At 45.7% G+C, this 13,882-nt stretch overlaps 1 protein-coding gene across 2 annotated transcripts in view; it reads right to left on the minus strand.

Moving 5' to 3' along the window:
• The window catches only part of LOC147010189 (synaptotagmin-1-like), a 36,425-nt gene that overhangs the window by 16,416 nt on the left and 6,127 nt on the right, over nt 1-13,882 (minus strand). Inside the window, exons 2-8 of one of the 2 annotated variants that reach the window (XM_085860983.1) lie at nt 10,078-10,182; nt 9,812-9,963; nt 8,526-8,630; nt 8,131-8,298; nt 5,280-5,447; nt 4,967-5,084; nt 2,657-2,820 (exon numbers count right to left, since the gene is read on the minus strand). In XM_085860983.1, coding sequence (XP_085717109.1) covers nt 2,657-2,820; nt 4,967-5,084; nt 5,280-5,447; nt 8,131-8,298; nt 8,526-8,630; nt 9,812-9,963; nt 10,078-10,141 — 939 coding nt within the window. In that variant the 5' untranslated portion in view covers nt 10,142-10,182. The remainder of the gene's footprint in view (nt 1-2,656; nt 2,821-4,966; nt 5,085-5,279; nt 5,448-8,130; nt 8,299-8,525; nt 8,631-9,811; nt 9,964-10,077; nt 10,183-13,882) is intronic. The other variant, XM_085860984.1, reaches the window with a different exon arrangement.

Genomic DNA, 13,882 nt, shown 5'->3' on the forward strand with positions numbered 1-13,882 from the left:
ACAAGTTGGGATTCTATAAGGAACACTAGTCGGGATTTTATGAGGAACACGAGTCGGGATTCTATTAGGAACACTAGTCGGGATTCTATTAGGAACACTAGTCGGGATTCTATTAGGAACACTAGTCGGGATTCTATTAGGAACACCAGTCGGGATTCTATAAGGAACACTAGTCGGGATTCTATTAGGAACACTAGTCGGGATTCTATTAGGAACACTAGTCGGGATTCTATTAGGAACACTAGTCGGGATTCTATTAGGAACACTAGTCGGGATTCTATTAGGAACACTAGTCGGGATTCTATTAGGAACACTAGTCGGGATTCTATTAGGAACACTAGTCGGGATTCTATTAGGAACACTAGTCGGGATTCTATTAGGAACACTAGTCGGGATTCTATTAGGAACACTAGTCGGGATTCTATTAGGAACACTAGTCGGGATTCTATTAGGAACACTAGTCGGGATTCTATTCGGAACACTAGTCGGGATTCTATTCGGAACACTAGTCGGGATTCTATTAGGAACACTAGTCGGGATTCTATTAGGAACAGTAGCTGGCACGCTATTAGGAACACTAGTCGGGATTCTATTAGGAACACTAGTCGGGATTCTATTAGGAACACCAGTCGGGATTCTATTAGGAACACTAGTCGGGATTCTATTAGGAACACCAGTCGGGATTCTATTAGGAACACCAGTCGGGATTCTTTTAGGAACACCAGTCGGGATTCTATTAGGAACACCAGTCGGGATTCTATTAGGAACACCAGTCGGGATTCTATTAGGAACACCAGTCGGGATTCTATTAGGAACACCAGTCGGGATTCTATTAGGAACACCAGTCGGGATTCTATTAGGAACACTAGTCGGTATTCTATTCGGAACACCAGTCGGGATTCTATTCGGAACACCAGTCGGGATTCTATTCGGAACACCAGTCGGGATTCTATTCGGAACACCAGTCGGGATTCTATTAGGAACACCAGTCGGGATTCTATTAGGAACACTAATCGGGATTCTATTAGGAACACAAGTCGGGATTCTATTAAGAACACTAGTCGGGATTCTATTAGGAACACTAGTCGGGATTATATTGGGAACAGTAGCTGGCATGCTATTAGGAACACTAGCTGGCATGCTATTAGGAACACGAGTTGGGATTCTATTAGGAACACTAGTCGGGATTCTATTAGGAACACTAGTCGGGATTCTATTAGGAACACTAGTCGGGATTCTATTAGGAACACTAGTCGGGATTCTATTAGGAACACTAGTCGGGATTCTATTAGGAACACTAGTCGGGATTATATTAGGAACAGTAGCTGGCATGCTATTAGGAACACGAGTTGGGATTATATTAGGAACACTAGTCGGGATTATATTAGGAACACTAGTCGGGATTCTATTAGGAACACTAGTCGGGATTCTATTAGGAACACTAGCTGGCATGCTATTAGGAACACGAGTTGGGATTCTATTAGGAACACTAGTCGGGATTCTATTAGGAACACTCGTCGGGATTCTATGAGGAACACTAGTCGGGATTCTATTAGGAACACTAGTCGGGATTCTATTAGGAACACTAGTCGGGATTCTATTAGGAACACTCGTCGGGATTCTATTAGGAACACTAGTCGGGATTATATTAGGAACAGTAGCTGGCACGCTATTAGGAACACTAGCTGGGACTCTATTAGGAACACTAGCCGGCGCGCTATTGGGTATGCTAGCTGGCACGCTATTGGGTATGCTAGCCGGCACGTTATTGGGTATGCTAGCCGGCGCGCTATTGGGTATGTTAGCCGGCACGCTATTGGGTATGCTAACCGGCACACAGTTGGGTATGCTATCCGACACGCAGTTGGGTATGCTATCCGGCACGCTATTGGGTATGCTAGCCGGCACGCTATTGGGTATGCCAGCCGGCACGCTATTGGGTATGCCAGCCGGCATGCTATTGGGTATGCTAGCCGGCACGCTACTGGGTATGCTAGCCGGCACGCTATTGGGTATGCTAGCCAGCACGCTATTGGGTATGCTAGCCGGCACGCTATTGGGTATGCTAGCCGGCACGTTACTGGGTATGTTCGCCGGCGCGCTATTGGGTATGTTAGCCGGCACGCTATTGGGTATGTTAGCCGGCACGCTATTGGGTATGCTAACCGGCACGCAGTTGGGTATGTTATCTGGCACGCTATTGGGTGTGCTCGCCGGCACGCTATTGGGTATGCCAGCCGGCACGCTATTGGGTATGCCAGCCGGCACGCTATTGGGTATGCCAGCCGGCACGCTATTGGGTATGCCAGCCGGCACGCTATTGGGTATGCTAGCCGGCACGCTATTGGGCATGCTAGCCGGCACGCTATTGGGTATGCTAGCCGGCACGCTATTGGGTATGCTAGCCGGCACGCTATTGGGTATGCAAGCCGGCACGCTATTGGGTATGTTAGCCAGCACGTTTTAGGGTATGCTAGCCGGCACGCTTTTGGGTATGCTAGCCGGCACGCTATTGGGTATGCTTGCCGGTACGCAAATAGGGATAGAGTCGGCATGCTATTGGCTACCCTAGCCATGAGCTCATGAGGAGTGTGTTGGAATTCCCAGGATCACACCCCTCACTCAATGTAATGTGAGATTTACTCTTATAACTTACCTGCAACTTTTGAGGTGAGACATCGAAGGTAAAACTCTCGTTGTAGTACGGATTTATAGTTGTTGTTTTGATGGACGTGTTATCTTTGTTTATCTTCATCTTCCTCTTTATCTTGTTCTCCATCTTGTTTCCACATTCATACATTCGCAGCTTCACAAATGGATCTGTGATAACAACAACGCATTGTTATTATAACACCAATAATGTAGAGCAATGTTATCCTGGTATTCATATTGGCACTTTATTGATATATGGTCGAGGTACATATAATATGTATTTAATGAACGAGTACGTGCCTGTACGTGCGTGGCCTTACGTGCAAAAAAAAATAAAATAAAATCAAACCGTGTGCCAGAAACAAACACACAGGCCGTTCCTTCGCTCTCGCGTGCATGTACGTGCATGCTCATACGTGCGTGGCCATACGTGTAAACAAACAAACAAACAAAAAAATCAACTTTCAAACAAACACACAGGCCGTTCCTTCGCTCTCGTAAATGACGACTGGATTGGGGCATTGTGTTTGTCTATAAATGCGCATAAGAAATCGAGAAATTATTCGAATACAGTAAGTCATCACTATCCGGAAGTGGTGCGTGCCCATACGGAATGTTCACATGCATTCCACGAATTATTGCTTGGATTGAAGTAACAACTGCTGTGATACTTACACACACAGAGTTAATTAAAATCAAGTTTACCTCCCTGTCTTTACTTGCCATGACATTCAATGCCATTGACCATTGCCACTCCTACGCCACGGTAACTAAGGCGCCCTTTCCCCATCGGCCACGCCTACGCAGCACCGTGTCCTGTCATTGGCTTGGTAAATAAATGGCCATAACTTGGGAACCTCTTGTCCGATTAATATCAAACCTTGAAAAGGCACATACTCAGGTCCCCAGCAATATATCTGGCAAGTTTCAATTAGATCGGACCAGCGGTTGTCGAGAAACAGCGGTCATACACACACACACACACACACACACACACACACACACACACACACACACACACACACACACACACACACACACACACACACACACACACACACACACAGACACACACACAGACACACACACACACACACAGACACACACACACACACACACACACACACACACACACACACACACACACACACACACAGACACAGACACAGACACAGACACAGACACAGACACAGACACAGACACAGACACAGACACAGACACACACACACCTGGAATTATAGATAGATGAGGGATCGAGCAAGAACACGTGCCACACTGCGGAATAGGACGAAACACGTATATCCATAACGAGGCGGCCATTTGATGCACTCCGATCACATTGTTCCTCCATCTTATTAGATAAAACAAACATCCCAAGCATTAAAGTTTGTCAGGTATTTCTTTGTGAGGTGTGTTATTATTTACTGCACTGCCAAAGGCCCTTTGGCCCTTCTTGCCTGTCCCATATCCAGGCTGTGTCACATCACCTCCAGGTATGGTGCAAATTATCTAACTCGGCAAACCCGAAGCAAAGAATTTGTCCAGAGTACGGGCACACAATGGCCTGCCCTTGTTGGAAATTATTGTTCGATGCGCGTTGTAAAAGTCACGGCAATGCGAGTAACGTGTCTGTAAAGGTATCCAAGTTCATATCCTATAAGTCTCGATGTAAACGTACAATTCGAACCGTGTGACACCCATGATTTAATTTCACTGCTTGGACCATCTTGATGACCTCGGACCAAAGTTCCAAAGCGCATTCCGTTGTGGACTAGCTCGAGTCCCTGTTCACCCTTGCTTGGTTCAACCGGTGCATCGATACAGTAGATTCGACGAAGGTAACCATTTCATCCCATGAAGCAACAAACATGGCTATAGAGACCTGCTGTTGGCTGTGGCATGAATGCTCCACTATTTAAGATCCAAATGTCACGGAACTACTTTTAGGTGATTACCTTTGATGGTGATTATGTGAAAGGATTCAACAAGAGAGGCTTAAAGTAATTATAAAAGTGGAAGAGCAACATTTGCGGGTAGGGTAGTCTAAGCAGTAGGGTAGACTAAGTGGAAGAGTCAAAGCTTGAACAATGAGAAAGGTACTCGATGGAGTGTATACCTCCACCAGGATGAACAGGTTATGTTTTGTATACCACTGATAGAGCCTAACCAAAATTGAATTGGCTTGTTCTCATCGAACCAGTTTCATCATAACTTGTCCACAAAATTTTGGGATATCCTGGTCAGAGCTAGACAAACATGGGTGAAAATGCAACCTCTGTCCACCCTCGGTGGTAGAGTAAACTGTTGTTGTTACCTGAAAGCTCTTCTTCATTACAGGCCTTCAGTTCTTTAGCCTCCAGGACAATAACGGTGAGCTTGTTGGTATTGGGTACATAACGCAGTGAGAAGCAGATCTCTCCAAGGAACTCGGGCTAGTGATGGCAAGGGGAGAGGAGGTCATGGTGTAGGGGGGGATGGGAGGGGACATGGAGGATGTGACCGTGCAGCAATGTAAGGTTTCAATCATTAAAATGTGAGCTTGTCTGCTCAGTCATCCAGTCCCTCAAGGCAAAGAGTTTGCATTACTGTCTGCAAGGTTAAAAGAATATATAGGTGGAGACCATCACCTCCTCGTTGGCTGCAGGTTGCAGAGAACGACATTCCTCAATCATGTTAGTGAAGTCAAGATCAGCAAAGGGTACTCGAATCTCGCCAACCAACTCGTGCTTGGAGAATCGTTTGAAGTCGTAGAGGGAAAGCAAGAGCGTGCGCTCCGGCAGCTCTTCAGCGCTTACCTGGAGGAGACAAAGATTAGCCAGCAAAGGTACACGCACTTGGGTGGTGCGGCTTGCCTCACGTGGGCAAAGTGTGGTTCGTCTCATGCGTATCCTGGTTTTGGGGAGCGGTGGGGGAAAGGACACTTGTGGTGATGGCCTCGGGTAGGCACACTCACCTCTAAGGTGTCCAGCCTGGGTTCGAATCGTGACCCAGCGATAAACTACCGTCCTGGTGTTTTATAGGCAGGTGATCCCTCGGATGGACCTTAAGCGGGAGTCCAATCTACTGGCATTAGTTGGTGGACGACAAAGATCCCATGGTGTCCTTCATGAAGAGTAGGCGAGGTATCTCCGGCATAATGAGGAGTGATGTTTTGGGAATTGTAATGTAGTGTAGATGTAAATCAAACTTCTTCACATTCTGATATATTTTGAAGATAACTGGAGATTACTCTGCATTCTCGGCCCTGTCAGAGCTAATGCCCGTCATCCGGCAGTTAATGATGGGCTGCAGGTGAATGGTGGCCAGAATGTTTGCTTTTCCTTTTGGATGATCAATTACATGAGTGACCAAAGATCATACAGCAGTTATGGGGAGATTGATACCTCCCATGTGGATGCACGAGCGATTGAGGGACATCCAGAACATTTCAGGCCGAGGTCACTCCACTTCAGGAAGAACGTATTGGAAAGACAGCACCCCACACCGAGGGTTCTGTGGGAATGGATGGTGCCTGCAGTACATCTAGGGTTCTGTGGGAATGGATGGTACCTGCAGTACATCTAGGGTTCTGTGGGAATGGATGGTACCTGAAGTAAATCTAGAGCTCTGTGGGAATGGGTGGCACCTGCAGTACATCTAGAGTTCTGTGGGAATGGATAGCACCTTCAGTACATCTAGAGTTCTGTGGAAATGGATGGCACCTGCAGTACATCTCGGGTTCTGTGGGAATGGATGGTACCTGCAATACATCTAGAGTTCTGTGGGAATGGGTGGCACCTGCAGTACATCTAGAGTTCTGTGGGAATGGATGGTACCTGCAGTACATCTAGGGTTCTGTGGGAATGGATGGTACCTGCAGTACATCTAGGGTTCTGTGGGAATGGATGGTACCTGCAGTACATCTAGGGTTCTGTGGGAATGGATGGTACCTGCAATACATCTAGAGTTCTGTGGGAATGGGTGGCACCTACAGTACATCTCGGGTTCTGTGGGAATGGATGGAACTTGCAGTACATCTAGGGTTCTGCGGGAATGGATGGCACCTACAGTACATCTAGGGTTCTGTGGGAATGGATAGCACCTACAGTACATCTAGAGTTCTGTGGGAATGGATAGCACCTACAGTACATCTAGGGTTCTGCGGGAATGGATAGCACCTACAGTACATCTAGAGTTCTGTGGGAATGGATGGTACCTGCAGTACATCTAGGGTTCTGTGGGAATGGATGGTACCTGCAGTACATCTAGGGTTCTGTGGGAATGGATGGCACCTACAGTACATCTAGGGTTCTGTGGGAATAGATAGCACCTACAGTACATCTAGAGTTCTGTGGGAATGGATGGTACCTGCAGTACATCTCGGGTTCTGGAGGAATGGATAGCACCTACAGTACATCTAGAGTTCTGTGGGAATGGATGGTACCTGCAGTACATCTAGGGTTCTGTGGGAATGGATGGTACCTGCAGTACATCTAGAGTTCTGTGGGAATGGGTGGCACCTACAGTACATCTCGGGTTCTGTGGGAATGGATGGTACTTGCAGTACATCTGGGGTTCTGTGGGAATGGGTGGCACCTACAGTACATCTAGGGTTCTGTGGGAATGGATAGCACCTACAGTACATCTAGAGTTCTGTGGGAATGGATGGTACCGGCAGTACATCTAGGGTTCTGTAGGAATGTATAGCACCTACAGTACATCTAGAGTTCTGTGGGAATGGATGGTACCTGCAGTACATCTAGGGTTCTGTGGGAATGGATGGTACCTGCAGTACATCTAGAGTTCTGTGGGAATGGGTGGCACCTACAGTACATCTCGGGTTCTGTGGGAATGGATGGTACTTGCAGTACATCTGGGGTTCTGTGGGAATGGGTGCCACCTACAGTACATCTAGGGTTCTGTGGGAACGGATGGTACCCGAAGTACATCTCGGGTTCTGTGGGAATGCGTGAAGATAGCATTCAAAATAGGAAGTTCCCCCGATGCCCTTCACCACATTTTGATCATGCAGTGGTGGTGGAGCCGATGCACAACGCAATCTCCGAGAAAGTCCCACGCACAAGTGTTTGTCTAAATCAATATTCCCCAAACCATCAGTATCGATCTCCATATGAAGCTGCGTGGATGTTCATTTGTGAATTGACTCAAAGACCACGGCGCGGAGAGGTAAGACCGCAACGATGATCAGACAGAAAAATACACACATTGAAAAGCCATTCCCCTACTTTGTGACCAACATGATAGTAAGAGTACACATGTCACAAAAACATATCAGTGATGCCTCCAACATGCTCTCAACTCTCCACCGCACACAGAATGACTAGGCCTACCGGTTATGCCCAGGTCAGATGTCGGCCATTAATACGGTTGCCATTTCTATGTCCGCACTACCAGGTGTAACCAAATCAACGAGGTTAAAAAGAAGGCACTTTGTATACATCTCTAACCTCCACACGTGTGTGCACGTACAGACCTCACCTCAAAGTACATGGTTTCATTGAACTGTGGGCTGCGAGACTTGCGGTGCACCTTCGTCTCGAACTTCTGCTTATTATTGGGAAGCAGCATCACCTTGACATAAGGATCGGAAGAGCCACCAAAATCGTTGCTCGCCAAGCCCTCACCTTTCAGCACGCACACCTCCAGCTGCACAGAGTTAGGCCCGAGGTTAGGCTTCGGTTTAGGGTTTGGATGGAAACCGAATACAATTCGCTGGTGGTATGTCTTGATCTTTGACTCATGGACTGCACGTCTAATGTTACATGAAAGGGTGATGAAGAGGAAGCATCTATTCAATTAAACAGAAAACGACTGATTGATGTACACACAGGTGTGCCTGATTGAATGAGACATTGAGTATGGTGTAGACACACCTTATTGTTCGAGTGAGACATTGAGTAGTGCAGTTTGCCAATATTTTTCTTCTTTTTGTTTTTCCCACGTCCTCCTTCCAGGTCGTCAACATCAGGTTGAACTTTCTGTAGTGCAACGTCAGCACAACCAGGAGAGAAATGGGAAACACAGGACAATTACAACACAATACAACATCAGTTGTCAAGAATTATGAAACGAGGAGATGCACCCCGACATCATCAAATATATAGGATAATGGTGTCTTTGGCAACAGGTGTGCAAGTCCAACCTCCAGTCCTATTAACCTTGCCCAACAATCCGAGGTCACAGTAGAGAGTTGTTAAAGCTGAACCAAGCGTTGCATGATGGAGTGTGAAAACTTCATCATGTGATGACCACAACGTGTGGAGTCTCCCAGTATTTACCTCCACAACCGAAGGTGGATGGACGGTATGTTGTCATCCCTATTTGTCTGTCTGTCTGTTTGGTTGTGAGCAGGATATATCAAAAGGTTGTGGACAGATTCAGTCGAAACTTGGTCGACAGGTTTGGTGTATGACAAGGACGAATTGATTCGATTTTAATGAAGATCCGGATCCAGATACAAGAATTCATGTTTTAACTTTTTTCAGTGATTCTTCACCATTGAGAGACGGGGCCAATAACGATATATAGTATGACATCTCAAAAAGTTGTGGACGACTAATGACAAAACTACGTGGATGAGTCGGTTAGTTGGAACAAGGTGATTCAATTTTGGTTCAGATCCAGATCCGATGTTTCAGTGGGATACAAAACGTAAGCTATTGAGCCTGGCGGAGGTATGCGGTCTACCGAGTGCGGTCAATTCAACCAATTATGGCTGGAATAACCACTTCACCGATGACGTCATCGTTATCACTCTATACCCCATGGGGAGTTGGTGACATTTGCCAAGTTTCAATTTTCTTCATTAAGCGGTTTCAAAGAAAATGATGTCTAATTTTTTTTGTCCTTGAATCCAATATGGCTGCTGCCATACCATGTGGTGATCTATGACGTCAGAGTTAGCAATACAATATTCTCCATGGGGAGTCCCTCCTTTGTTTAAAGTTTCACATCGATCAGCCAAGCAGTTGCAGAGAAAAAAATTTTTAAAGCAAAAATATATACTGTAGATGTGGACACAGACAGACAGACACAGACAGCATGGACTCATTATACCTCTAATCTGTATATTTCTTAATGCCACTCATAGGTACAGCTACCTTGTCCAGGTGTCCGTCTTTCGATGAATTTATCGGTCAACACGAGCTCCGTTCATCACCTGCTTTATGATGGGCCTTGTAGCCTTGGGTTGCTTCATCTTCACGGCGTTCATCTTCTTCCGACGCTGATGCCGGCAACAACAGCAGCAGCAGATGAGTAGCAGGAAGAACAGGAAGGCCACACCACCCCCGATTACGATCCAGAGCCATGCTACAGTGAGGGTACAGGGACGACTGTCATTGTGCGGACCATGGTCAAATGAGAAGTCTTTTTATGAGAAACGAGACCTCGTGGCAAAACCATCCCAAATCCAATTTTACATACCTGGTAACATTTTTTTGTAAAAGTCGATCGGAGAGCTGACCGTGCTAGTTGCTTCCGAGGGCATTTTGTCTTTTGGGTCCCTCCTCGAGTAGTGATTGATTCTGTCTGCAAGAATGGCGGGATGGTGAAGGTGTGGATTTTGGGCAAATATATCATTGTATTTGAAATATCTTTCGCTCAACGAAAAAAAATGTACACAAACATGTGCACAACTAAAGCGTGAAGTTAATAACAAATATGCGATTACACGAATGGTTTGATTTCGCAACGTATGTTCACATGAACATCCACGTACAGGAATCGGTGATCAGAAGGTTAAGCCAGTGAATAAACTACAAAAGATAATTTGACGCAAATGCGTCTGGACATGCCACTGCCTGTGTCAATCTCAGCCTTCTGTTTTGTTTGATCTCAATGAGAGAGAGAGATAGATAGAGAGAGAGAGAGAGAGAGAGAGAGAGAGAGAGATAGAGATAGAGAGAGAGAGAGAGAGAGATAGAGATAGAGATAGAGATAGAGATAGAGATAGAGATAGAGATAGAGATAGAGATAGAGATAGAGATAGAGATAGAGAGAGATAGAGATAGAGAGAGATAGAGATAGAGAGAGATAGAGAGAGATAGAGAGAGATAGAGAGAGAGAGAGAGAGAGAGAGAGAGAGAGAGAGAGAGAGAGAGAGAGATAGAGAGAGAGAGAGAGATAGAGAGATATATAGAGATAGAGATAGAGATAGAGATAGAGATAGAGATAGAGATAGAGATAGAGATAGAGATAGAGATAGAGATAGAGATAGAGATAGAGAGAGAGAGAGAGAGAGAGAGAGAGGCAGAAAGAGAGAGAGAGAGAGAGAGAGAGAGAGAGAGGCAGAAAGAGAGAGAGAGAGAGAGAGAGAGAGAGAGAGAGAGAGAGAGAGAGAGAGAGAGAGAGAATGAATGAGATGCTTCTAACTCCAGTTATATAATCTGTTTAAAATTATTTTCAAAGGGCACATGGCTTTTGACCTCTTGAACCCAAAATCGAACGAGTTCGTCTTTGTGTCACAGTGTATACTTGTGCCAAATTTGGTTGAAATCCCTTATTTGGTTCACAAGTTATTGTGGTGACAAAATTTTTCAATCAAGGGTCACACGACCACAGTTAATTGATCTTATGAACCCAAAATGTAATTAGTTCATCTTTGCATCACAGCACATACTTTTACCAAGTTTGGTCAAAATTCCTTCTGTGGTTCACAAGTTCTCATGGCAACAAAAATCTGCAGCGCACACATGGATGGACAACCCAAAAACGCAAGAATTTGCTCATTTAATACATGAAACTATTTTTCTGGAAGGTTTTTGACTCTTTAAACTTGGTTTCGCCTTGAGGGTGTGTCCAATTCTCGTGCCTATCATGATAGGAAAGAGAAGGATGGAACAAGAGCTGATACTCGACATCCTCCGCCTTTTGTGTGGCATGAGGAATAGATGTGTGTCGGATGAAAGATAAATCTTGAACGGTTTTTTGAAATATCGCATACACAAAAGTATGTGGACGGATGATCGGTCGATCGGAGCTCATTTTAATGTCCCCCATGTCCAACCTTGTCGGAGGGGCGGGAAACAATATGAATGTGTAAGAGCGAGGGGACTGAATAGTGAAGCAATGGAACTGGAGTGAGAGGCAAAAAGTAAACCAAGGTGGACTCACACAAACAAGAAAAATATAAAGAGAGGCAAATTCACAGGCCAAACTAAAACAGGGGTTAAAGTTCATCATAAAGCTCCATGTATTTCAAGGATTGATTGACGGGAAAACAGGAATATCACAGACGAGCTGTCAGGATAGCCTGGAGGTGTACACACTCCCCTCTTCATGTGCTGTCTCGTTTGGGATTGAATCCCGACCCAGCTATAAACCGTCATATTGGTGTCTCGCAGGCAGGGCGAGGCATCAATGTGTGTGCCTCTCCTTTCCAAACTCTGTCCCTTCTCTGCACCCCCCCCTCTCCACCCCCACTGCAACTCTCTGTCATACACTCCCCATTTATTCTGAAGTCCTTAACCCCACCCAAAGCTTCAACTTCCTTTTCCCCAACTCCTAGTCCACATAATAGACACTAACTGTTAAGGCGGTTAAAGAAAATCGCCGAAAAGGAAATTATTTGTTGGATTGAATTGACTGAGTAATTTGTGGTTATATCTATACTAAAAGTGTCAGTGTGTTTTTTTTTCACTTTCCTCACTCATATTATTGAATGCCTGTTCATCATAGCTACAAATTGCTGGGTACATTGCAATGCTTGCAAACGCCCGGAGACGTTAGCGTCCGTGGCTTTATTTCATTTCCGCACATGCGATAACCGCGAGAATCTCTTAAACTACAATAATTACAAAATTTAAGTTCCAGAATTGAACTTAGCAGCAGTTCAAACAACTAAAAAAAGTGTTCATTTCATTTGTCTAATTCAGACATAGTTTAGACATTCAGATATAGCTCCCTCTATCAAGTGCAGCCTGTGGCTGCTGGTTGAATCATTGGTTGGGATGTGGCTATGCCGCTGATGCAGTGTCCCCCTTACCAGTACACTGGTGCTCATTTTGCCGACCTCAGATGGATGACAGGCTGAGTCAACCTCCTGGTGTATTTTAATTCAGTGGTCAACAGGGCTTGAACTCAGGACCCTAGGATCCCAAGCTGCCACCCGAACCACTAAGCCAACATCAGGCTTCAGATACAGCTATCATTCACCAACCATTTAATTGGAGTGCTTTGTTGAGTGGTTAAGCCGCTTGTCAAGCACCTCACAGTGGACGGCGGTACAGTTTGAGTCCCAATTGTGATGGACAGTTGGCAGTTGCTCGAAGGTAGAGGTACATATATGGGTAGATTTGGACTTTAGGGACTCTCCGTGGCTGTGTGTGTATGCCTGGATGCGTGGTTACGCAGGTGCCGTGGTGGCAAAGTTTCAACCCGTATCTTATGGAGGTTTAACTTTTAACCTCAGCAGCGTACGAGCGATCATATTTTTCTTTGTCCTCCTGACTGTTTCTAAAGCAATTGGTTATTTTATATGAACTGGGTGAGCTTTAGAAAGGTTATATGGTTTCTCATTGTGAGTTTCAAAGCAAAATACATTTGATAACATCTAATTTCTGGGCCGTTTGCTATATTAACTTATTTGCTCAATTACAGAGCCAAATTTTCCCTGTGTGTGTGTGTGTGTGTGTGTGTGTGTGTGTGTGTGTGTGTGTGTGTGTGTGTGTGTGTGTGTGTGTGTGTGTGTGTGTGTGTGTGTGTGTGTGTGTGTGTGTGTGTGTGTGTTTATGAAGCATAACATATTCTCTGCTAACTACCTTACCCCCACTACCTTCACCCCTCTGTCTCTCTCTTTGTCCCATCCTCGCTCCATCACCTCCTAATACAGTGCAGCATTCTCCCACACCTCTTTCTCTCTTTCTCTCTCCGAACGTATCTGGATGGTGGTCGTGCCAGGATGGTGTTTATCTCCGTACATATACAGATGTTGGTTTTCTTGCATCTCTGAATGGTGGTTATCTCAGCACTTCATCCAGACAGTGAATTGTGGTTATGTCTGGATGGACCCACCCCTTACACTGCCTTCCCTTGCCCTCCCCTCATGCTGCCTTCCCTTTCTTCACCCCTCCTTAATCTCCCACCCCTCCTCATTCCCCCATTCATCCTCACTCCCCCACCCCTCATCGCTTCCCCCTGCTTTCTCACTCTCCAATCACACCTTGGTCTCCCTTCCTCCTCGCTCCTCCACCCCTCTCTCTCCTCCCCCCCTTTTTCTCCCCCCACCTCT

Source organism: Eptatretus burgeri, chromosome 17 (genome assembly GCF_056783735.1).
Source record: "Eptatretus burgeri isolate ZD-2024b chromosome 17, Ebu_testis_v1, whole genome shotgun sequence".
Classification (NCBI taxonomy): domain Eukaryota; kingdom Metazoa; phylum Chordata; class Myxini; order Myxiniformes; family Myxinidae; genus Eptatretus; species Eptatretus burgeri.